We start from the raw sequence: 22,299 nt of genomic DNA, 5'->3' as shown, positions 1-22,299 counted from the left end.
AACATACACCATGTACAGGGGAGGGGCAAAATCCAATGAGCGAGAGAGTGTTGTGTGTGTGCCGGGAAAGGGGCCCCGTGCAGCACTGATGTACTCCAATCCTTCATCAATCCCAGTCTCCCTCTACCCTTCCAAGAAAAAGAAAAAAGTCCAGATCAAATATAAACAAACAAACATATTTCCCAAAATCCATCATAACATCGTTCCCTATGTCGTGTTATATGTACCCGACCAATCACCGCTTCACAGTTCCCCGAAGGCAGCAGTCGTATGCATCTCCTCATCGCCATCCTCCTCACCACCCTCATCGCCGCCGTCGTCATTATTCATGTACGGCAGAAGGCGCTCCACCAGCTCCTGGACCTCGACCTCGCTCTCGCCGTCATGGGCGCCGTGGCGACCGTGCGGCGGCAGGAGGACGCTGCCGACGACGTGGATGACGCCGTCGCGGTCGGGCACGTCCGTGACGGCCACACGCGTGAAGCCGTTGACCTTCATGCGCACGATGCCGCCCCAGCGCCAGACGTCGACGGCGACGCTCTTCTCGTCGAGCAGCGTCGGCAGGTCGACGTGATACCTCGAGCTGTCCCGGCGAGCCTCGGCCTCTACCTTGTCCTCGGCAGACTCGACAGAGCTGCGGCCGTAGTAGGCGTCCGTGTACAGCGTCTCGTTGGCGACGACGTGGTACTCGAGCAGGGCGCGCAGGAAGCGGTGGCCGCGCTGCGTATTGAACAGGAACGCGTTGGCCCGGGGGCCGAGCTTCTGGAAGGCCCAGTTGGTGGGCGCGAAGAAGGTGCTGCCACCCGTCAGGTTCGGGTGCTTGCCCAGCCGATGCTTGAGGTCCTTGCCGACGCCCGACACCTTGGCCGCCAGGATCAGGCTCGAGAACTGCTGCGGGAACAGCTTGATCAGCTTCTCGCCGGGGGCGGGGGCACGAGAAGTGCGTCGACGCCATGGGCTATGCCATTCTTGCAATACTGTATTTTTTGCGTTAGCAGATGGTTAACAAAACATGTTGCCTATTCGGGGATTGAATAGAGGGCGGACGCTCTTTGTGACTTACCAAGTTAGCGAAGACAAGCTTGCTATAAAAGTTGAACTTGACGCCACCATAGCCGACACCGACATGAACCCGCTGTGGGCATCCACCGAGGTGCTTCTTGGAAGCGAGGGCAGTAGGCAACGTCGGCGAAACCAACACGCGGCCCGCAGGGAAATGGCCCGGGACGAGGTGGTATTCCAGGAGCTTCTCGACGAAGGCCCGCGGCGGCTTCTTGTTGCCGTCGTGGTCAGGGATCTTTTCGAAGGCGCGGTCGGTGGGCACGAAGATGGTGGTCCACTTGTCGCCGTCTTTGTCACTCGTCGAGTTGAGCCTCTCGACAATGTCCGGGTAGTGGTCGATGAGCTTGGCGAACTTGGTGGCGTACTCAGAGGCCTGGATAGCCTCGTAGAGCGTCAGGCTGCCCTTGCGGTGGTAGTCGTGGCTATCTGGAGGACCTGGGGGACCGGGCGGGCCAGGGGGACCAGGTTTACCGGGAGGACCGGGAGGACCAGGAGGACCAGGAGGACCAGGAGGACCAGGAGGACCAGGAGGACCAGGAGGGCCAGGAGGGCCAGGTTTCCCAGGGGGTCCAGGAGGGCCAGGCTTACCGGGTTTCCCAGGGGGGCCGGGAGGACCAGGCTTCTCGGGCTTGCCAGGACGGGTATCATTAGTGGGTTTGCTAGGGGGCTCAGGCTTTTCTGGTTTCTTGGGTGGCTCGGGCTTTCCAGGCTTCTCGGGTTTGCCGGGCCGGGTATCATTATTAGGCTTGCTAGGCGGCTCAGGCTTTGGTGGTGGTTCAGGCTTTTTCGGTTTGCCAGGTTTGCCAGGACGTGTATCATTATCGTGCTTCTTATGCTTCTTTCCGCCACTGCTACTGTACTGCCTCGAAAGCTCCCAGTAGCTATCTGCGAAGGGGAGGAGATCATTCTCCTCATCTTCCGCAACCTCTTCGTGGAGCCCTTCAAGAACTCGAAGGATTCGCTGATCCATTGCAGACCCTCGTCAAAGGCGCCGTAGATAACGCCTTCGGCAGCCTGGCTGTCATCATCGATTTCCTGGCGGATGTCATCGAAGGCGGAGGGGATGCTATCCCACCAGGGGGAGGACGAGGACGACGAGTCTCCTTCATCAGGCTGTTCATTTCCGAGCACGAGCTGCTGTGCGGTAGCCTCGTCCGGAATGACAAAGGCCGAGACGGCCGATGTTGCTGCTGCCAGAGGCAGCAGAGTCGTGTATCTCATAGCTGAGTAACGAGAAAACCAACTCTCGTAACAGTCAAACGACCAACTAAACAATCACTGGGAAAAGGCACTAAGTCCTAGGGAAATGTTGGAGACAGAATAATTGGAAGTTATAGAACTCATAAAACTCTGATAATGGGAAGAGATGGAGGAGCTTCAGCACATTAAAAGGGATCACACCTACTCATCAGACACCGTGACGTCAAGGACAGAATAACTGTAACACCCGATGCTGGCGTCTGTAAGGATCCGTCCCTACAAGAAATCGGAGAGGAAACAAGAATAGTTAAGTGGGGGAGGAGAAGGATAGGGACATGCCCCCGATCCCCATGAATTGTCAAAAAACCACGCCACTTTGGACTCCTCATCTCACCAAGCTGCTCAGCATCATCCCGGCCATGCTTGTCACAGACTTTCGCAACAAACGAATAGATTCAGTAAATGGCGGTTAGGCCCTCAGACGAACGTTGCCGTCTCCGCGTCATGGACCTCCCGCCCATAGCTTGCTGAATGCGGGGGAGAGGGACGTGATTGGATCTGACGTCTCGGCAAGTCTGCTAGCTTGCATCAGTTTCAGGCGGCTTGAGGTTGAGGCCCCCTCAGAGAGCCCGAACTCCGATTCTAGGCCAGCTAATCAGCCCCTTCGCAAGTTGGCGATAAGAATTAAGGTGTACGCAAGCACTTGCGTTGCCTAAGGGGGAAAGTCAACTAGTCATTTCATGGGATACGCGCGGAACAATGTGTTTGTGTTTCTCCCTTTAAGTTATCGCAACCGGCATCTGTGACTCTCCCATTGATTATGTGCGGAAGGATGCTTTCCAGCTAAGGAACTTAGTCATCAAAGAGCAGCGTGCGTTCTGTTCAGTCATACAATCCCATGATCTCTCCCAGGACACTTTTGTAGATGTTATTGGGGTCGAACTTCTTGCGGACGGCTTTGAATCGGGCAAGGTGCTACGGCATTTGGTCAGTAACCAAGAACATACATTCTGCTTGTCCTGAATGGCATGGGATGTAGGTCCTATACTTACATCGGGATCGATATTCTTCTTTCCGTACTGGAATATCTCCCGTGTGTTCTTGGTCCAGTGCGGCCGGCACGGGAACTCGTCGATCAGGGTCTTGCAAGCCTGGGGTCTGAACAGTTTGCGAGTCAGTTTAAACAAGCTCAGAATATCAGACCGATGACGGAAACAGCTCAGCCTTGGTGGTGGGACACTTGGCACTTACAGAAATCCGGATTGAAGGCTTTCCCGTCACCTACAGTGGGCTTGAACCGGGGAAAGTCAAACATGATGGCGCCCTTGGACCAATCAGCACCATCGCTGGTGTTGTAAGTCGTCTGGCCCAGGAGGTCAAAGTAGGCCTTTCCGAACTTGATGTTAATGCCGCTGCGATACGTGCTAGTCATAACGATGCCCTTATCTTTCCACTCATCGTCGAAAAATTTGCGTACCCGTTTCAGCATGTCGTTGGCCTGTGTGATGGGGAAGGCGATCTCGAGGGTCTCGCCGTGCATACCGTGTTCCCATTCGGGCTTCTGGTCCGGGTACAGACCGCCGATGAGCACGTCGTAGTTCCAGCCATATACAGGCCACGTACTGATGTCCTTCCAGTTCGTCTTCTCCTTGAAGTTGGGCTTGGACCAGAGCCCGAAGAAGATGGTCTCGGCAAGCATGTTGGACGTCGCCAGGTACTTGCCGCTCTCGAGTATACTCTTGGCAGCGCCGGCTTCGAGGTCAGTGAGCGAGAAGGTGTTCTGGAAGCCTTCCTGGTCGCTAAGTGTCAGGGGTACCTCGTCGTAGTAGCGATGGTGGAACTTCTTCAGGTAAGGCCACCACCAGAAGTTGGCAGTCGCATACGGGGCAATCATGCCGTAGATATCGCCATTCAAAACCTCGTCCTCCTCCAGTCTGGGTAGAGTTAGCAACCTGTTGTACTTCAGAGGGACTTTGAACGATCTACTGACGTCTTTTGTTGTGAGAAGACCTTGAAGTCGGGGTAAATCTTGAACTTCATCCTGGCGATGACCCCCAAGAGACCCAGTGAGGTAGAGGCAGCAAGCCAATCATCGTTGGTATCATCCCGCTCGACGGTGATGATCTCGCCATTGCCGTTAATGATGTCCATGGAGAGCACGCCTGCCGAGACCCCGGACTCCTCGCGGATGGAGGAGCGGTGGGCACCCATAGCGGCGGCGCCGGCCATGGAGATATTCCAGTTGACCAGCGTGTACCCCATGGAAGCATTGTTATCGTGCAAATACTCGGCGAGCTGCAAGAAGGTAACACCCGCCTCTATGACCACGGACCCCGACTCGGCGCCGGGCTCCAGGCTGAGGTCCGAGATCTTGTTCGTGTTTTCGGTGCGGATGATGATGGTGCGAGGGTCGTCCTGGCACATGGTGTCGTACCACACTTTGATATTGACATGTCAGCGCGCTCCTACTGGTTTGATCTGGAAAGAGGAAACAAACGAAAGGCTACAGTCAGATCCGGGGAAGATAGGCATACTGTGACCCTTGCCGGAGGCTCTGACGGGTGTGCCATTGGCAGCCGCATCCTTCACGATGCTAACCATCTCGTCAACGCTCGTGACGTTGTAGACAGCTGCGACATCATTGCATGCTGGGAAGCCTGGCCCGTCGAACGTGTTGTAGGGGAAGGCCGAGGCACTGCCCAAGAGGAGGACAAGCCGGCGAAGAGAGACAGGCGGCATCCCGAAAAGTGCGAAAGCCGAAGTCTGCAAATCTAGTCGACAGAAACTATTCCTCGATTCTGTTGATGCTTCGAGCGAGATATTACCCGACAAAAAGTCCAACTGAACTTGAAGCTTGGTAAGAGTGGGAGAACCACACATGGGCACTGCCCAGGGTTCCCCAAGCCCTAAATAGTAAACGCTCCTTCTACATGCCGAATGTGCTCATCTAAAGAAGAGTAAACCGCGATGGGTGTACTTGCAGCCTGTACTCCACGAACAACGATCCACACCGTGAAACCAGGGTCAGTCGACATAGTATTTCGTCATCCCGTCCACTCACCTACTGCCCACCCAGGAAGCAATATGCAACCACAATTGATGGGTATAACGTAACGCAGGGGTAATTGTGACAAGCCGCGGTACCCAACAGTCCCGCCTGCTGTGTCCCTAGATTGCTCGCACCGATACCGTGTAACTCGAACTTGCATGTGACGGTTACCCGTGGTACCATCTCGTTTCCAGGAGGGATCGCCGGCGGTGTTGACGTAGTAAACATCAATATGGCCGAACCTGCTGCCTGGTTGCCCTTCTTGGCACGATGCCCCGTCACGGTGACAGGCAGCTAGATTGAGGAGAGGGTGGTAGCTACTCGCACGTATGGCTGCGCCAAGGCGGTGCTTATACTCTGAACGGAGGGTGCCCCAGGTATGCGCGATGTAACACCCCGCAAATGCGTAGAGCTCGCTAAGAAGAGTGGTAGCCATGGACTATGACTATGCCGAGAAGCTTTGTTTGTTCAGATGTGACCCATCGCGTATTATATTGTCCTTCTCGATATGGGCACGATTGATATTGGGCATCGTGGCACCAGGCGTGCCAAGCACATGATGCAACCCCAACATGGCAGTAGCCTTTTACTGTTGGGAATGTCCATCGCCCAATAAATCGCGATGGAGGCCATGCCGAAGAACTTCCGACTCGATCAAGAGACGAAAAGAGACTAACAATAACCTGCAAGCCAGCATTGACTGTTGTCGATCTGCGCTGAACAGGGGAAGGAATTTATAGTGGGAGAAAAGGAGTTATTGTTAAGACGATCATCATTATCTCCTGTGACTTTCGCCGGGATGTAGTTCTTGATTGTCGAGGAAGTTGGCCTCCTGACTCGACGTTGCATTCTACTAAATATGCTACAGTAATTTCCTGGCGAGTGTGAGTTATCTCCTTTTATCTGATCTGAATAGCTACAGCCGCTGACAATTATTTCGCAGTTGACTGGCTGATGCGACCTCGCGAATTGAGGCTAGTGTCGACAACCTGTCGTACAAGGCCCTTTGCCCAAATAGTCCGTTGAGGCTATTCATACTAGAGAGGTGAGATCTACACCAGTTTCCACCTAGCAATCCAACCGACATTTTGGCCTGCATTTCGTACAATGCACAGCCCCTCGCCAGCCTTATGTTGTACAGCTTCGGCAGCCGAGATCGTAGCAATGCCCTCGGACTGGCCCGTCCTGAGATGGTAGCTGCCAGCCGTGACGAAGCCGATGAGATCTTCGGCGTCGGGACAGAGGGGGTGGCCATTGATGTTGTCCTGGTGGGAGCGACAGGCGGGTAGCTCGTCGGAGGCTGTTTGAGAAGCTCCTGCGCCAGCAAACGTTTCCGCGTCTCCAGATTCATCTCACTGAACACGTTGAACTTCGGCGGGTTTTTCGGCTTGCCTTGTTTAGTAGTAGAACTCTGCGGTATCTGCGCGAGCCACTGCTTCCGAATATCGGCCGGAAGCTTGCTATTGTTACCCCTTTTCGTTGGCGGCTCCGTCGCAGGGACCTCGGCTTGCGTCAACACTGGCTGCTCCTTAGGCAGCCGATAGATCCGGGCGCAAGTGTCTGGTGTGCCTCGCGACAGGAAGCTAACTCTTACTGAGACCACAGAAAATGGCGGAAGTGGCTCGGCTTTCGGCGACTCGTATGAGTGCAGCTCACCTTTGGAAATATGCCCTAAGTTGCTGCAGTGGATGCGAGCCCTTGCTTACTTGAGGAGTGTCTGCATTGGCTGTTTCGTCTCCCGCATCGGCCATGGCGACGTCTTCCGCTTCGGGTTCTGCCTGCGGTTGCATCTCGAGAAGAGCCTCAAAGTCGCAACTCCAGCCGTTTCCTATCTCGCCTTTTCGACCGGCTCCAAGATCCAAAGTGTTGTAATTCACCCGTTTGCCTTTCGGCATGCGATCCCATGCGCTCTTTCGTTCTTGTCGTTGCTGCAGCTCCCATACCATTCCTGCATCGGATCCCAAAATATCTCCCGGGAACCATGGAACCCTCTGCTCGAAAGCAAGTTGCCGGATCTCGTTGAGCCCACCAAACATTACATTCCCTCCAGTCGATAGTGAGCAGTGCATGAGGCTGTACCAGACTGGAAGAACACATTTCCAAGGCAGCATGACGGTCCAAGCACCTGGGCCTTCGGAACGACCTTGTATTGCTGGAGGTCTATGGGAAAGGAGGATGACTGGTATGCTCGGATCAACTTGGGTGGGCTCAAGTAAAGCGCCAGGTGCCCCCTTGCCCCGACGTTTGTTCAGAGATTTCAGGGAGGGTAGCCGGGAAGCTTTGTAGCGCGAATCACGGTCAAAGAGCGCAAATGGCTTGGAACTTTGATATAGTTGATACCATTTAGCCACCGTTTCAAGACCAGGTCCGTTCTCCTTGCTCGCTGGAAGCCTCCGGGGTGGATGCTGGAGGCGAGGGTCCATAACAGAGAAGGCTAGGAGAGAACCAGTAGGAAGCGATGAAGGTTCGACTCGACCAGCGAGAGACTCGAACTTTGCCGCATGGGCTTCTTTCAACTCAGGCTTGCTGTGGTACGACTTTAGGACCGTAGAGAGTGCTTCTGTGGCGTTTGGGCCTGTAACATCAATACTGCCGATTTCATATCGTAGGTCTTCAACATAGGGCTTAGGTGTAACCCCTTTTACCAACCTCAGCAGCTCATTGAATGTTTCGAGGAAAGCCGAGGGATGGACCCTGATGAACAGACGCCTTGTTCTTGTTGTCTCAGCTGTTCCGACATTGTTCTCTTCAGGGTTCCAAATAATCGTGGCTGGACCAATGATTCGTAAATCTGCCCCTCTTTTCCTGGCCAAAGTGGCATTCCAATGGCTTACTCCCGCTCTCCAATCTTGGCCTTTCGGCTTGTCATTCCATAGCCATTCTTCCGTCAAGCCAAGAGCTCTCAAGACTTGCTCTACACATCTCGTAATACCACAGAGACTGATGGTGCTCATGTAGCTCATATCCCAAGCTATTGCGCCTTTTTCCCAATGGGCTCGATGAGTAGTACGGTATACCTTCGCGTTGGGTGTCAAAGGTATGGCGAACCTCCATAAAGGCTCTTTTGGTTTTGTCATCCGCGCTCTTTTCGCAAGCCAAAGGTGAGTTGGAAGCCATGTCTTGTCCAGCTGTCGTTTTTTGAATTTCTTTTCGGCAACCAGAGGGCTGTTGAGTGCGTTTCTTCCAATTTTGGGTCTTGCCGCCCTGACCTGAACGATTTCGGGGTCCAAGTCACCTTTCTTTTGCAGAGCCTTCTTCCGTTTCTTTTCTACCAGTTTCCCCAGGCGTTTTGCAGTCTCAGCACGGAGACGAGCCCGCGTACTGGCAGGTTTACGCGTACGTGCACTGACCGTAGGCGTGTTGTCTTTGACCATCTCTTTCCTGGCCCGTTTTTGTAGTCGCTTCGGCACCCTCTTGTGGTTGTGTGCTGCTGCACGCCGCCTCAGCGAAAAGGGGACCTTCTGAAAAGCGCGGCTCGTCTGTGACGTAGCGGTCCGCCGCATGCTCTCATCCAGCGCCTTGATCTCGAAGCCGCGAGCATTGATGAAGGCCTGGATGTCAAGCTCGCCATCCTTCAGCGCATCGTCTGGATACTGAGCCGCAATGGTTCTCACGTTATGTATCTTCGACCTTCGCTGAGCGTTGCCGTTACCTTGTGAGGGTGCCCCTTTGTTGCTGTTGTTAGAAGCTCCTTCAGACTGCTCTCCAATCTCGGGCCGCTTGTTCGCGTTACCCATGGACGAGTTTTCTGATGGGCGTTTCTTAGGCCCCATACGCTGTCCAGCATGAGGCTTGTTCTGCCTAAACGGCATGGCACCACCCTGCTGTGAAGCCATGGCGAGAATGCAACTGTGTCGATTGGGCTCCCGAGTTGGTTGAGCAGGATCAATTTTGTACTGGTGTACCGAATCTTGACTGACAACCAAAGGGCGAGAACTTTGTCTCTAACCCAAATAATAAGCTTGATTTCAGTGCCACACGGACCGGATCCGGGCTTTGGTCGTTGAAGACAAGAGTCGGCCGTGTGGTGCAAATACACTTGTAAGTGCTGGGATGAAAACAGAAGACTCTAGCTAGTAGATCATCTTGTATTGCTCATTGAGCTAACGGGGACAGAACTGCTCCTCCAGGTACGCTCTAGGGATTCATCAATCAACGCGTTTTGCTTCACCCAAAAGCGTGTTGGAGCTGTGCTGTACAGTGCCAGTACTACGTACTACTACTTTTTTGGGTCCCTAGCGCAGCGCCACAATTCAAAATTAGAAGCCACAACGCCGACCCAGAAAGCAGCTGAAGACTCCAAGTTCGCGTCTCCACCAGCGATCTCTTAGCCTGTTAGCCTCTCCGAGTCCCTGGGGCTCTACAGTGGACCTAAATCTGGCTGAAATGACGTGGACATGCTTTGCATTAGGCATTTGGGAGAGCAGAATACGATCTTGGCTCATTAGGGGGCCTCCCTCCTGCAGATAGGGCGCAGGTTGACCAACATAGACAGGCTTATTTCGTGGTCTACGGTTTCCTTCTAGTCTTCGAACTCTCTCTGTTTCTCCCGTGTTTCTCTTATGATTTATCCTGTCGCATATTGTGGACTCTCCCTTCCGCCGGGCCAGCCGGAGAATAATGCGATAAGCTTCTCGCCTAATAAACCATGACCGCTATCGCCTACGACTACGACTACGACTACGCCATACGCCAACAACTGCTGCCCCTGTGCATCATTCGGTGATAACGGCTTTGTCCTTCCACCCCCCACGGAAGCGAAGACGGGTGAGCTCGAGCCGTTGGCCATTGGGGTGAGTGCAGTTAGAAGATTATGGCGTCCTTGAGTAAGCACACACCTCCCCAGCTTTCGCTTTTCTTATTGCGTTACTTTCAATAGTCTTGTCTGTCCGCTGCCCGTTTTGGGTTTCCTTTTCTTCCCGGGGTGTCCCAGAGTCTGTGTCTACTTTTCCCAGGGCTTATCAGTAGCATTCCTCTGGGAGTTCCCCGAAGTCCCGAAGCACCCGCCAACTGCCCTCTGAGTGCTGCGGCTGGACTTCGCTTCGTTGTTAAGACTACCCGTATATATATATGCGTGTTACAGGCATATGGATACATGTATCTCGCTTCTTTGTTCGATCCCTTCTGCCAATGCTGTCACTCCTTGTGCCTGGGCAGCTCTTTCAAGAATGCGACAGACCCACCCGCTGTCTCATATACTATTGGCATCAACGTCTGCTGTCCCGTCGCTTGAGGCGATGCGCCGCCCTCGAGAAACAAGCTGACCATGCCTTCGCTTCTGCCCATCTTAGTGAACAAGGCGCGTAAGCCCAAGTTCGAGCTACACCTGACCATCTACGACCTGAACAACGTCCCGCTCGTTAGCGGCACCTCCCAGATCAAATGGCACCTCCCCCATTCCATGCACGGCGAGCACCGAAGCCGAACGAACAAATGTCCTATCGATAGCGCCAATCATCGCGTCTCCTACAAGTACTCCAAGATAGTGCCTCTTCGGATTACGATTGACCGGAACAACATCCTGACGGAATGCCCAATTGAGTTCGAAGTCGCCCAAGAGTTCCCCTCAGGGACGGGGATGAGGGACGAGAAGATCATACTTGGCACTGTCAAACTGAACCTTAGCGAATATGTGGAGGAAAGCGAGAATTACCCACGACGAAGCATATCATCAGCACCAGGAGGAACACCTGGGGGAGGAGTTGGCCGCGCCAGAGCTCGTTCCAGCTTGGATCATGCGCGCGAGAAGATCCTTGGCCCAGTCTTGAATGGCAGGCCGACAAGCGCCCACGGGTCAGGACCACCTGGTAGTCCCAAGAGTACGATGTCCCAAGGGGCCGCTACCACGAGCTCGTCCGAGGGCCCGCTAGCGGAGGAAGACCTCGCCGAAGAGGGTATCGTACGTCGGTATCTGATGCAGGACAGCAAAATCAACAGCACCTTGAAAATCGGCATCCTTATGGTACAGCTCGAGGGAGATCGGAACTACGTGGCTCCTGCACTCAAGACAGCACCTATGTTTGGGGGTATTGCTGGAATAATGGCATCTGGCGAGTCTACTGTGGATGCTTCTCATGATGATCCGTCCCAGGGCAAGACTACTACGCAAAACCCATCAAGTGCCATCAAGACGCGGGATGCTAGCGAGCTACAAGACATGTACCGACGCACCCTTGCTGCTTCCTGGGCATGCCAACCGGGCGAGTTGCCGCCGATGAATGCGTGGAGGACATATTTGGTGGTGGAGATGGGTGGAAGAACCCAGCAACCCCTTACCGAAATCGAGACACGAATTCGAGAAGCAAAAGCAGAATTCCCGATGACGCAAGCAGCAGCCGTAGTAGCGGCAGCGAGGAAGTCCACCACGGAACCCTGAGACCGAGCGATCTTAGGAAATTACGCCGATACATGCACCACCGTCACCACAGCGGCTCGAGCGAGAAGAGCGGGCTTTCGACGGTGATTGGCTCGCCTCCCCTGAGCGGTGCCTTGGAGAACAACACAAACAATAACCTTCACTATTCCGGCAGTACCCACTCCTCGCGCTCTCATCAAGGGCGTTCGGTATCGCGTCACCGCCCTGCTACCGGCCACAGCAGCCACCGGCGGCAGCATAGTCGAGAAAGTGGCCACAACGGACCCTTCAGCCTCGACGCCGCCGTGAACAGCGGCGGCGGGATGCTGGGCCCCCCCGGTACTCATCGAGAACACCAACAACAACACTAACAGCCACGGCCGGCGCGAAAGTCTGACCAGTCTTGCGCCTTACACTAGGTAGCGTCAGCTCCGAGCGCGACTCCCATACGGGCCACCAGGACCGTGGGCGCGAGGGCTTCCGTAGGCCGAGGGAGGTCGACGAGTTCGAGGTCAGGTCAGACCTAGTGTCCTGGGCACTACCGGGCGCCTCGGTCGCTTAAGAGGTACGATCCAAATAATAACCGGAGCGCTTCTTCATATTCAATAACTTGAACGCCATCAGCGCTTAGCCATGTATATCCCACGTTTCGTTCAGTACAAATCAAGGGGTAATCGGGGGCAAATACGGAAGTAAGCAGAGCGGTGTCTCTCTGAGAGCTGGTGAAATAAGGGGACAGGGCTGTGTTGGAGTTATAGGCGCCAGTAAGGGAAAAGAATAAGAGGAATTGGTGGTGATAAGGGGCGTTGTTGGCAGCTTGTCTTTCGTTCTCATTCATCCTGGGAGGCAGAATATTTCCCATTACACATAGCCATGGACACTCTGTCGAGCGAGAACGACAGACGTGGTATTTAGCGAGCATCACTTGGCCAAAAATTTGAATTTTCTCCCTCTGCATTTCTGAAGCAATAGACCAGCTAGCATGCATATCTGCCCACCCACTCACCCGTACTGCCTTTTACCATGAAAAGGTACATAGAGAAGAAAGTTCATTGGCATTTATGTATGCAATCTCAAGAGGACTGGAATCCTCTTGCAAAGACATTTTATTACCCAGCGCTAATTTGCTGCCCTCCTGAGTTTTTATGATTACGTGAATCAAAGAAAACATGTGCCGCCTGCCCCTTTCCTAGCCTGGTCACAGAGGTAGGACAACCTCGTGATATATTTGCCCCGGGCTCATGTTCGCCTGGCCTGGAAACAGGGAGAAGAGGGCGTTGGCGCTGCTATAGAATAGACAAACAGATGGAGAGGTATAACAACAGCAAACTTGGCGATATCTATTGTCAGCTCTTCGACTCTCACCAGCCACCCTCCTATGAACAGACATCGATGGACCATCATTGTGTAGCAACTAGCAGAACAAACCGCTATATGGCTGCTGACAACGAGATGACTGACGATAGGACAAATGGTTTACCGCAGGGTACCTGGCTGGCAATGGGATATCTGGGTAATAGGATTGAGCAGCGACAGGACCGCTCGTTGACGTAAGGGCAAGTTTCGCTTCTGTCTATTCCAAAGCCCAGGCTATGGGCAAATTGAACGGGATAGCTGGCACTGGATTGACTGGCTAACGACGGATGACCAGCGGTCGACGGGATTATTAGTTGTTAAAGAGATAGCTAGATAGAGACGGGATCACATGTAGGTGCATACGGTGCCGCTCATTGTGGGAAATCATTCGTTCTTTTGGTTATTCTATCAGACCCCCCATATGCGCCACTACCCCCCGTTTATCTGTGTCTACCTTGGACTCATGATCATCGTGATGTAATCTATGGGGCAGCAATGTTACCCCTGACGCCTCCCTTCCCACCGACTTCGCGTGCGGCGATCGTGACGCCGAGGTCAGCGGCAACGTTCACGGTCACCTCGACCTTGCTGCCCTTCTTGAGGCCCCGGATGGCGGCCTCGGCAAGAGTCTCGCCGGACTTCCAGACCTTTTCGCGCTTGTCCTCCTCTTCCTCCTCATCGTCGCTGAAATCACTGTCATCCTCGTCCTTCTCCTCGTCCTTCTTCTCGGGCTTGGGCTCGGGCTTGGTGACCTTGATGTGGGTGTTGCCCTCGATAACCTTGATGAGAACATCTCCGCCCTCCTTGGGGCCGTTGATGTGGATGGTTCGGCGCGCAGGGACGGCAGTCTCCGGGGCGATGATAGGGAGAAACCCTCACCGTCATGGCTTACTGAGACAACACCAATGGCGTTGGTGATGTGAGCCACAGTGGTGACGGCGGGGTGGGTGGACTGGTCAACATCCTCGGTCTCGTACTCCTGGATGAGCGAGGCTTGCAGAGCAGCACCACGGGCCTGGAGCTCGGAGGGGTTGATAGCCGAAGGGTTGGTGGAAGGAGCCTGGATCTGTGTGCTTTCAGGGAAGATGTTGCGCATGTTGGCAGCGATTCTGGGAGTGTGAGAGGTGCCACCTGACAGGATGACCTCGTCGATATCGAGAACATCCAGACCGGCGCTCTTGACAACACCCTCGACCAGCCTGTTGATACCACCGAGCACGTTGCGGGCAACTGTCTCGTAGCGTAATCTGTTGATGGTGGACTGGAAATCGATACCCTCAGCAAGACTCTCCACGCTGAACGAGGCGTTGGTTCCGATGCTGAGAGCCTTCTTGGCGGACTCTGACTCGGCCTTGAGCTTGGCCAAGCTGCGGGCGTTTTCCCGTGGGTCGACGTCCTTGTTCTTCTTCATGAACTCCTTGGCGAAATGGTCCATGAGGACCTTGTCCAGGTGAACACCAGCGAACTCGTAGTCGTGGGCGGTGGCAAGGATGGTGTACATTCCACCTCTTGAAGCAATCACGGCAACATCAGATCGGGTGCCACCAAGATCAGCCACAACGATGTTCTTGTCCTCGAGGATGGCCTCGGGGCGCGCATCGTAGGCCAATACATCGGCGACGGGCTCCTTGATCAGCTGCAGGACTTCGAGGTCGGCATTGTTGGCAGCCTGAATCAGAGCCTCGCATTGCTTGTCGGTGAAGTTGGTCGGTATGGTGAGAACAGCAGAGGTGACCTTCTTTCCAAGGTAGTCGGAAGCAGATTGCACAAGACGGCGGATGTATCGTGTCGCGACCTCGGAGACGGAGAGTGTGGAGGCATCGCCCTCGGCCTTGTCTTGGACGGAGAAGGCGACACTGCCGTTGGCATCCTGCGGGTGCGCAGCGGCGTGGCAGTGGGTGGGATCGATCGACTTGAAGTCCTGGCCGAGGAAATCACGGAAAGAGACGAGGGTGTTGTTGGCGTTTCGGACCAAGAACGCCTTGGCCTGTGTTCCAGTGTACTCCTCGCCGTCGACGTAGGACAGGATCGAGGGGATCTGACGATCACCGTCCTCGTTGGCAATCACCACAGCACTATCGTCGATGGTGCAGGCGATAGAGCTGTACGAGTTGCCAAAGGTCAGGCCGATGGCGCACCGCTGGTCCGGCGCAACGGCCTTTCGCTCCCCATTGGCAGCCATTTTCAGAGTATCGATTGTCGTGAGGGAAAGGGTGAATGGGTGAGGGTGACGACTGGTTTGCAGCGTCTAGTATATTCAGATCTTGAAGAAATTCTTCACGCACATGTAAGAGCCACTACGAGGAGGAAAGGTCCCGCTAAAAAATTGGAAGTCAATTGTTAAATTCCCCCACTAGAACTCGCATTATTATGCATACCATGCATAAACAGCTTTTATTCCCCGACTGCTATAATTATGCTCGTCCGTACTCGTGATGTTTGACATAGTAGAATAACAGCTGTACATAATTAATATCACACTATAACAACTGTTATTCCAGCTATACGAATTAACTCCTATGGCAATGTTCATGCTTATGCCTATCAAACTTATGCATTATCTAGCCGCATTCGCCTATGTATTTGTACTATATGATTATGCAATGCTTTGCCTGGATTACCCCACTGTGCCTGGCTAAGGAATTCTCCAGCCACAAGAGCCCCTCCAAAGACATAATCCATCCATGCCGTGCTCTCAAGCCACACCGACGCTGAACCATATTATTTTTCAGTGAAAGCAAGCGAGTCTGGATACAACATTATTGCTGTTTTGGGAACCAGTGAACCGCAAGAGTCAACGACACAGCTAGATTGTTCAAGAGCGTAATTCTCTTGCCTTTTCAGCTGCCAAGGATGGCGACACAGACAGACAAAGTCTACGTTCTTCCGGGTGATGAGATTGACCCGGCCTTAATACCATCTCACCCAAAGCATCCTCTTAGGCTCGGTCCGGGCCTCAGGCATGTTCCTCCGAGTGATCTGTTCCCCACAACTGCCGGCCAGCTCGTCACAGATCGGGAGGAAGAACCTGATATGGGTGGAATCTAATGGCGGACGAGTACGGTTATGACCCTCTCCTTAGCTTGAAGATGTCTGAGACTGACAAGACCCCAGTACATCCCAGCTGTTGGCGACTTGGTTATTGGGACCGTCCATCACAGTGCAGCTGACTTCTTCTATGTCACTCTATCTGATTACACCTCCAATGCCACGCTACCCCAGCTGGCCTTCGAGATGGCTTCGAAGAAAAACCGGCCTCAATTACACTCCGGAGATCTGGTGTACGCCCGAGTAAGTCTGGCAAACAGACACATGGACCCGGAGCTGGAGTGCGTATCGCCAAGCACGGGGAAGGCCGAGGGTCTGGGCCCGTTATCAGAAGGAATGCTCTACAGCATTTCCTTGGGGATGGCGCGAAGACTCCTCATGCGCAAGTCTGCCGAGGAAGGCAAGGTTGTTGTGTTGGATGAGCTCGGCTCGGCCGGCCTTGCTTTCGAGACCGCGGTCGGCAGGAATGGCAAGATGTGGGTGAACAGCAAGGACATGAAGACCGTGCTCGTGGTTGGGCGGGCCGTCACAGAAACAGACGAGAAGAGCCTCGCCGTGGAGCAGCAGAAGAAGCTGGTCCGCAAACTTGTGAAGGAAATGGCATGAGTATCCTGTGGCAACATTTGCCAGCCATCAACTGGTGATGACGAGTCCCCGGGAAGCTTTCAGTCATGCGGAGACGCGTTTTTGGTCTAGAGCTTCCGATTATCTGGGTTCATGTACCTGGACGATTCGTGCTGAGATACAGCACCCTGTTACGGTTGTTCTTCCGCCATGTCCTGGTGCAGGCGACACTCGCGTTTCGAGCAGAGTAGGCTAGTCCAGGGAAGCCGCTACATACCTTCACCTTGTATGAATTCATTTTACGATGAGTTACCTATCTTACATCGAAACAGTTGTTGCGACAAGGACAAAGGCAGCTCGCTAGCTATGAGTCTCGATCTCCGTCACCGTTTGTCCTTGCATGTGGTTGCGGTGCTGGTGATGACCTCCTTCACACTCCGGGAAGCATCACATGAAGTCAAACAGGGATCTGCCAAGTTGTAGCGCTGGGGAGGATGAAGGAGCAGAGGGACTGCAGACTACTATTGCAGATAGAGCAAGACCACCAGCATCTTCCCCTAGTAATCAAAGTCAATTAATTGCGCACTTGATAAGTAGGGTCTTCTCGTGCTGCAGCGTACAGTGAAACCTTAGCAGCTCATTACGCCATGACGTCACCCAATTATGGGGGGTTCGGTACACGATGAATATAGTCTTTGACATCTGATACACGTAGCTGACTTCTTCACCTACTTTTCTTCCCCCCCAAGCAAACATAAACATGTGTCTGGTCTGGCCTGCGCATGGTATGCGGGTTAGTGGGGTTTAAACGGCCGCTCCTGTCGGGACCTAACCTATACCAGTCCGAACTTGGTGTTTTGCGACTGGCGGCTTGACTCATTGGCGACGGGATGACACGCCTGACAGTGGAACAGCTGGATGCCTAGGTAGCAGCGGGATGGCGACATAACCAGAAATGGATATCGAATAATAATTCGAAGTAATCGCTGTCCTTCATGGTGTGAACGTGGGGTGCCTTCCTGCAAGTGTGCGAGTATGCACTTACAATCGGGTAGCTGAGGTGCTAATAATCCAAACCAGAAAGAATAAAGTATCAAACGAAGCTTTTGCGGGTGAGTGGGATGCAACTTTCTTCCCGGGCTAGTCAACCACCCCAGAATCTCATATCAATGTTTTTCTCAAGGCTCCCAACCCTGGAAAAAATTGAATAAAGTACAAATCTCTTTTTTGGACTTTAGACCGTACACTCGCTTGCATTGCTAAAAGATAGCTGTTTTGGTGGTCTACCAGACCTCACCACCTCAGCAACCAACAACATTGACAACAAATAGCCATCCACACACGCTGCCCAAAAAGTGAAGGGCTTGGCGCGGCCATCGCCATGACCTGATACCATAACTGTAGGGCAAAATGGCTAAATTCGACGACTTGCCCCTCGAGATGGTCTTGGCCATCTGCGAGCACCTTTCGCTGTACCAGCGTGTCCGGCTCGGACTGTCTTGCGGATTCCTGTACAACTGTATGCGCAAGGACAAGGTCTGGGAGCGCGTGCTATGCAACACGGACGACGAGCCCGGCAAAGGCACCGTCTACCGCGCCAACACGGACGACGAGGACCGGTGGAAGTTCCTGGAGGAGCTTGAGGTCACGCTTCCCGACCATGAGCTGTGCTATTACTGCCGCATCTTCCACCGGCGAACCCTGCCCAAGACGCAGACCCTGTGGCGGCCCCTACCGGGGAAGAAGGCCACAGGCACCGAGTGCGATGCCAAGGAAGTTACGTTTCCGCGTTGGGCGTCCAAGATTGGGGTTTCGGGTTCCGCGACATTCACGCCATTATGCGAAACCATCGGTTCGGCCCTGGCTTTGGTGTCCCTCTTTCGGAATTATGTATCTCCACCGATTGGTCGTATGCAGAGACCTACAAGAAGCTACACAATGCCTCGCGATCCGTCTTCAAGTGCTTCCACAGCTACACAAAGCTGGACACCGAGGCCGTCATTGCCAATGGGTGCCTACTGGTCCATCGCGTCCAGCGCCTCTGGGTGCCCGTGCACCTTTCCGGGTCCGACGTGCTGGTTCGATACGGCTTGGGAAGCATCGCCGGCGACTTCAAGATCTGCTCTCACCACAATCCATACACCGATGAGATGATCGCCAACTTCATCGGGCCTGTCAGAAGAGGCTACTGTTACGCCTTGGCCGCTAGCTCCGTGCCTGGCACCACCCGGAGTCTCTTGCCCCGCCAGATCAAACGATGCGAAGATTGTCCTACCGAATATGAATTTACACATCACATCCATGAGGATGATAGCAGCGTCGAGCTGGTGCTGGATGTATGGCAGAACTTCGGCAAGTGTCTGAAACCCAAGACACCGGGTTGGCTCAACTGCTGGGGCCGATTGAATCCTCGTTTCCAGTCGTCCGGCAACGACGAATATCGCGCCGGATGGGCCAACTCCGACATAGCGTACGTGGCCAACGAGACGCTCTTCCCGACGCTTGCAGGCGCCAGTGCCGCAAGCCACGCCTCTGCGGCTAGAGCCCGCGAACACTGGAAAGCCCTGAAGGAATCGTCTGCAGCTCTCTCCCAAGGAAGGGTTGGCGCGCCTGTCGTCCCCCATCTGCCCCGCCACGAGCTGGAGGCCCTGAAAGAGAGCATTCTGAAGTCTCGCGGCCAATCGACCCTTAGGATGGCGCCGTTCCCGAGCTCCTTCATCAGCAGCAGCGGAAACGTAGCAGTAGCATACACGCGCACGCCTGGGGTCGTCCGCCAGGACACCCTTCATCAACAACTGCCTGTACAACAACTGCCTGTACAACAACTGCCTGTACAACAACTGCCTGTACAACAACTGCCTGTGATACAGGGTTAGTACCATGCCGCTACAAGCTGTTGTGCAATGTAAGGATATTGCCAACGGAGACATTTGTTACTATGTTTGAATTCGATTCAGAATAGCGGTACCAATGATCTTCGTCAGATTTATGGCGGTCTGGTGCTTTCTGTATTCTTCTGTAACGACTGAACAAGGTCGCTGCATGGTCTTCTACTGTTGACCGTGGCAATACGATAGCTAGCGGTAGTCAGCAATTACAGCGGCTTTTCCCAATGTGTATAAAACTATAACGAGCAGCAGAGATTTGTTGCTAGTACCTATATCTATCGCATGTTTGAGCTTAGTAGCTGTCACAAATGGAAGGACGGGAATCAGACACGAGTGGGAAGAAGACCAGGACAATCTGTCTTCCCAAGGGTGCCGACGGCCACATGATTGCTAATGGTGATAAATGATTCTTTGGATTTCCTGGTCACCTCCACCATATCATATTGGCATTGTAGTGTAGGGATCTCACCCGCTAATAAGGGGCGAGCAGCATATGTAGGGGCAGCTTTCTCTGGACCTCGCTGCCACACGTTTCCTAGCTGACGAGGCAAGGGTTACCTAGCTCTTCCTCTTCCGCCCTCGCGCTGTCTTCGTTTTCTTTATTTGCGTGTTTCCTCAATTACAATAGCGACTGATCCCGCCGCTGCAACCCTTCACCATCACATCACCTCCTGGGTTGTGTAAGTTTTAGTTACATAAGCAGGGACCTAGCTGTGATGGGGAAGTCGAGATTTATCCTCCTTGTGTTCTCCCCTTAACCTTTCTTTTCTCCACGATACCTGTGGACGACGAAATCTCACTCCAATTGCCGCCTCGTAGCACCACATCCGCCCTACAGACAGGATCATCCACTCCACAGGGCAGACGCTCCTTGTACATATAACGTCGAGCCAGCCACACATTGTGCGCAGCCCACATAATAGATAGTTAAGTACATAGAAAACATGACTCCGCCACCGCCGCCCCCACGCCTTGCCATTCTGTCAAGTCTCGAAGATCATGGCTACGTCAACCCATAACCCCCAAGTCATGCAATTCTGTTTGTGCTCCAGCTCCTCACTCATTCTTCTTGTACGGCGCTGGAGCACAGCAATAGAAATGCAGGGAGCCAATGGGGAGAAGGCAATCAGGGGGGGTCAGGTTTCAAGCAGCAACGAAATGCGTTTACCTGCAGCAAGCGATTCATCTTCAGGTTGGCCTGTTCGTGATATTATACAAGCAACATGGGAAATAGGCCGCAGCCACACACGTACTATTGTCACAGGTCCACGCTACTACGGCGCCACTATCTGCAATGCATATCAACTGCAGATGACCCTGGCCATGGAATGTATGCCAAGAACGGTAGGGCTGTTCCACGTCGATTTGATGTACTAGGCTTGGCCATACCGAATTCAACCTCTCCGTTCATTGTAGACAACCTTATACATTTCCCCGGTGCGCATGCGCCCCGGCCTGCAAACACCTCCTTCATCTTCAGCCATCTACATCTGGATCGCCATTTTTGTATCAAGGATTTACTTTGTTCTCCTTGTGGGAGGAAACGGAGGGAACATCAGGGAGAGGGAGAGGGAATAATAGGGGCAAAGGAGAGGAACACTGCCAGAGCTTAAAGGCAATGCCAAGATTGTTTTACCCGGATATCAGGAGCATTACAATGAATGATACCTGAGGGCTGAAGAAGGACGTATTCTGCCTAATTCCTTTGAAAGTAACATACTTACAACTGCATGATCTGTCCTCTCAGCCCGCGCTGTCTCCTATTGGTACGCCCATGGCAGTTGCCTGTGTACCCGCCCCAAGATAGATCTGACAAGCAGGACGTGGTTGTTGCCAAGATATGGTTGACCTGTCACCTAAGTGCATCTTTAGCTTGTAACTTTGGCAGACCGGTTTCCTGACCCTGTCGATGAACCCTGTAAGCTGAACCCCACCTGCACTGCCATTGGCTTTCACGCTGTCATTATTGAGGAGACGCAACGTCTCTATATGATACTTATGTTATGCAGCCGTACGATCATGACCTCAGCCATCTCAGGAGTTACAAACGCCAATAGGTACAAACTAAAAGTGTGCCCAAGACAGCTACCTCCCAATCAGTCAAATGTACAGATGGAGCATGTGTGTTCACTCGGCTCTTCGCCTACAGCTATATAAGTAGACCGCAAAGCCTGGCACGGCATCGATTCTCCGAATTGGACTGTTATATCACTCGGAGCAGTAGGCATGTAGTACATGAAGCAGATATCTTTCGCGAACTAGCTGTAAATGAGTAAAGACAACGCAGTATACGGGTATCTTTCGTAGACGTCCCCAGAATAACTTCGCAAATAAAGCCATCGTTAGTTCCCAGCCTATACATTTAATCCCATCATTATAAATCATCGCAGTAAGGATTTCCTCTCCCATCCTTTGAAGCTGCTTAAGCTGGTCTTAATACAGGAGAAGTAGAGCCCGGCTCAAAGATCCCAGAAAGATAAGCTTGACGATGCCAGCCCCTACCGTTCGACCGGAACGCGATCAAGCGGGCTAAGAAGACGGTCAAGCGGACGCATAACGCGATTGAGCGGGCTAAGAAGACCGCATAACCCGATTGAGCGGACGCAAAACGCGATTGAGTTTCGCCCGTCCGCCTACCGTTTGCCTGGTATTGGAATACTAGGACTTGGATGAAGAAAGGGGTATAAAAAGGAATGAAGAGAAGGCATGATAGAAACGCATAGGTGGTAATACAATGTGGGAGCATGCTGCTTAGTCATGGGAAGGACGTGAGGCGG

At 53.3% G+C, this 22,299-nt stretch overlaps 7 protein-coding genes across 7 annotated transcripts; 3 read left to right on the top strand and 4 right to left on the bottom strand.

Annotated features, from left to right (window-relative positions):
- Positions 1-243: 243 nt before the first annotated feature.
- Positions 244-2,283, bottom strand: PG994_004699 (uncharacterized protein; the record flags this gene model as incomplete). Its single annotated transcript, XM_066856108.1, has 4 exons — positions 244-903; positions 951-977; positions 1,064-2,001; positions 2,040-2,283. The coding sequence occupies 4 exons, from the start codon at positions 2,281-2,283 to the stop codon at positions 244-246; spliced, it is 1,869 nt and encodes a 622-aa protein (XP_066718275.1).
- A 797-nt stretch (positions 2,284-3,080) lies between these two features.
- Positions 3,081-5,142, bottom strand: PG994_004698 (Fad/Fmn-containing dehydrogenase; the record flags this gene model as incomplete). The annotated part of the gene is made up of 6 exons (XM_066856107.1): positions 3,081-3,105; positions 3,155-3,237; positions 3,315-3,413; positions 3,548-4,196; positions 4,253-4,677; positions 4,732-5,142. The coding sequence occupies 6 exons, from the start codon at positions 5,140-5,142 to the stop codon at positions 3,081-3,083; spliced, it is 1,692 nt and encodes a 563-aa protein (XP_066718274.1).
- Positions 5,143-6,363: 1,221 nt separating this feature from the next.
- Positions 6,364-9,147, bottom strand: PG994_004697 (uncharacterized protein; the record flags this gene model as incomplete). Its single annotated transcript, XM_066856106.1, is given in 3 exon segments — positions 6,364-6,576; positions 6,591-6,900; positions 6,968-9,147. The coding sequence occupies 3 exon segments, from the start codon at positions 9,145-9,147 to the stop codon at positions 6,364-6,366; spliced, it is 2,703 nt and encodes a 900-aa protein (XP_066718273.1).
- A 1,430-nt stretch (positions 9,148-10,577) lies between these two features.
- On the top strand, positions 10,578-12,228 carry PG994_004696 (uncharacterized protein; the record flags this gene model as incomplete). Its single annotated transcript, XM_066856105.1, has 3 exons — positions 10,578-11,533; positions 11,644-12,005; positions 12,086-12,228. 3 exons carry the CDS (start codon positions 10,578-10,580, stop codon positions 12,226-12,228), a joined length of 1,461 nt encoding a protein of 486 aa, XP_066718272.1.
- A 1,276-nt stretch (positions 12,229-13,504) lies between these two features.
- On the bottom strand, positions 13,505-15,204 carry PG994_004695 (hsp70-like protein; the record flags this gene model as incomplete). The annotated part of the gene is made up of 2 exons (XM_066856104.1): positions 13,505-13,870; positions 13,915-15,204. The coding sequence occupies 2 exons, from the start codon at positions 15,202-15,204 to the stop codon at positions 13,505-13,507; spliced, it is 1,656 nt and encodes a 551-aa protein (XP_066718271.1).
- Positions 15,205-15,984: 780 nt separating this feature from the next.
- PG994_004694 (uncharacterized protein) lies at positions 15,985-16,676 on the top strand (the record flags this gene model as incomplete). The annotated part of the gene is made up of 2 exons (XM_066856103.1): positions 15,985-16,080; positions 16,137-16,676. 2 exons carry the CDS (start codon positions 15,985-15,987, stop codon positions 16,674-16,676), a joined length of 636 nt encoding a protein of 211 aa, XP_066718270.1.
- Positions 16,677-18,044: 1,368 nt separating this feature from the next.
- PG994_004693 (uncharacterized protein) lies at positions 18,045-19,510 on the top strand (the record flags this gene model as incomplete). Its single annotated transcript, XM_066856102.1, has 2 exons — positions 18,045-18,486; positions 18,552-19,510. The coding sequence occupies 2 exons, from the start codon at positions 18,045-18,047 to the stop codon at positions 19,508-19,510; spliced, it is 1,401 nt and encodes a 466-aa protein (XP_066718269.1).
- Between the last annotated feature and the right edge of the window lie 2,789 nt (positions 19,511-22,299).

This window comes from Apiospora phragmitis, assembly GCF_038363925.1.
Source record: "Apiospora phragmitis strain CBS 135458 chromosome Unknown utg000005l:1.0-4161743.0:1.0-4166827.0, whole genome shotgun sequence".
Classification (NCBI taxonomy): Eukaryota; Fungi; Ascomycota; class Sordariomycetes; order Amphisphaeriales; family Apiosporaceae; genus Apiospora; species Apiospora phragmitis.
Note: the sequence above shows the minus strand (reverse complement) of the source record. Positions and strands in the feature narration are given on the sequence as shown.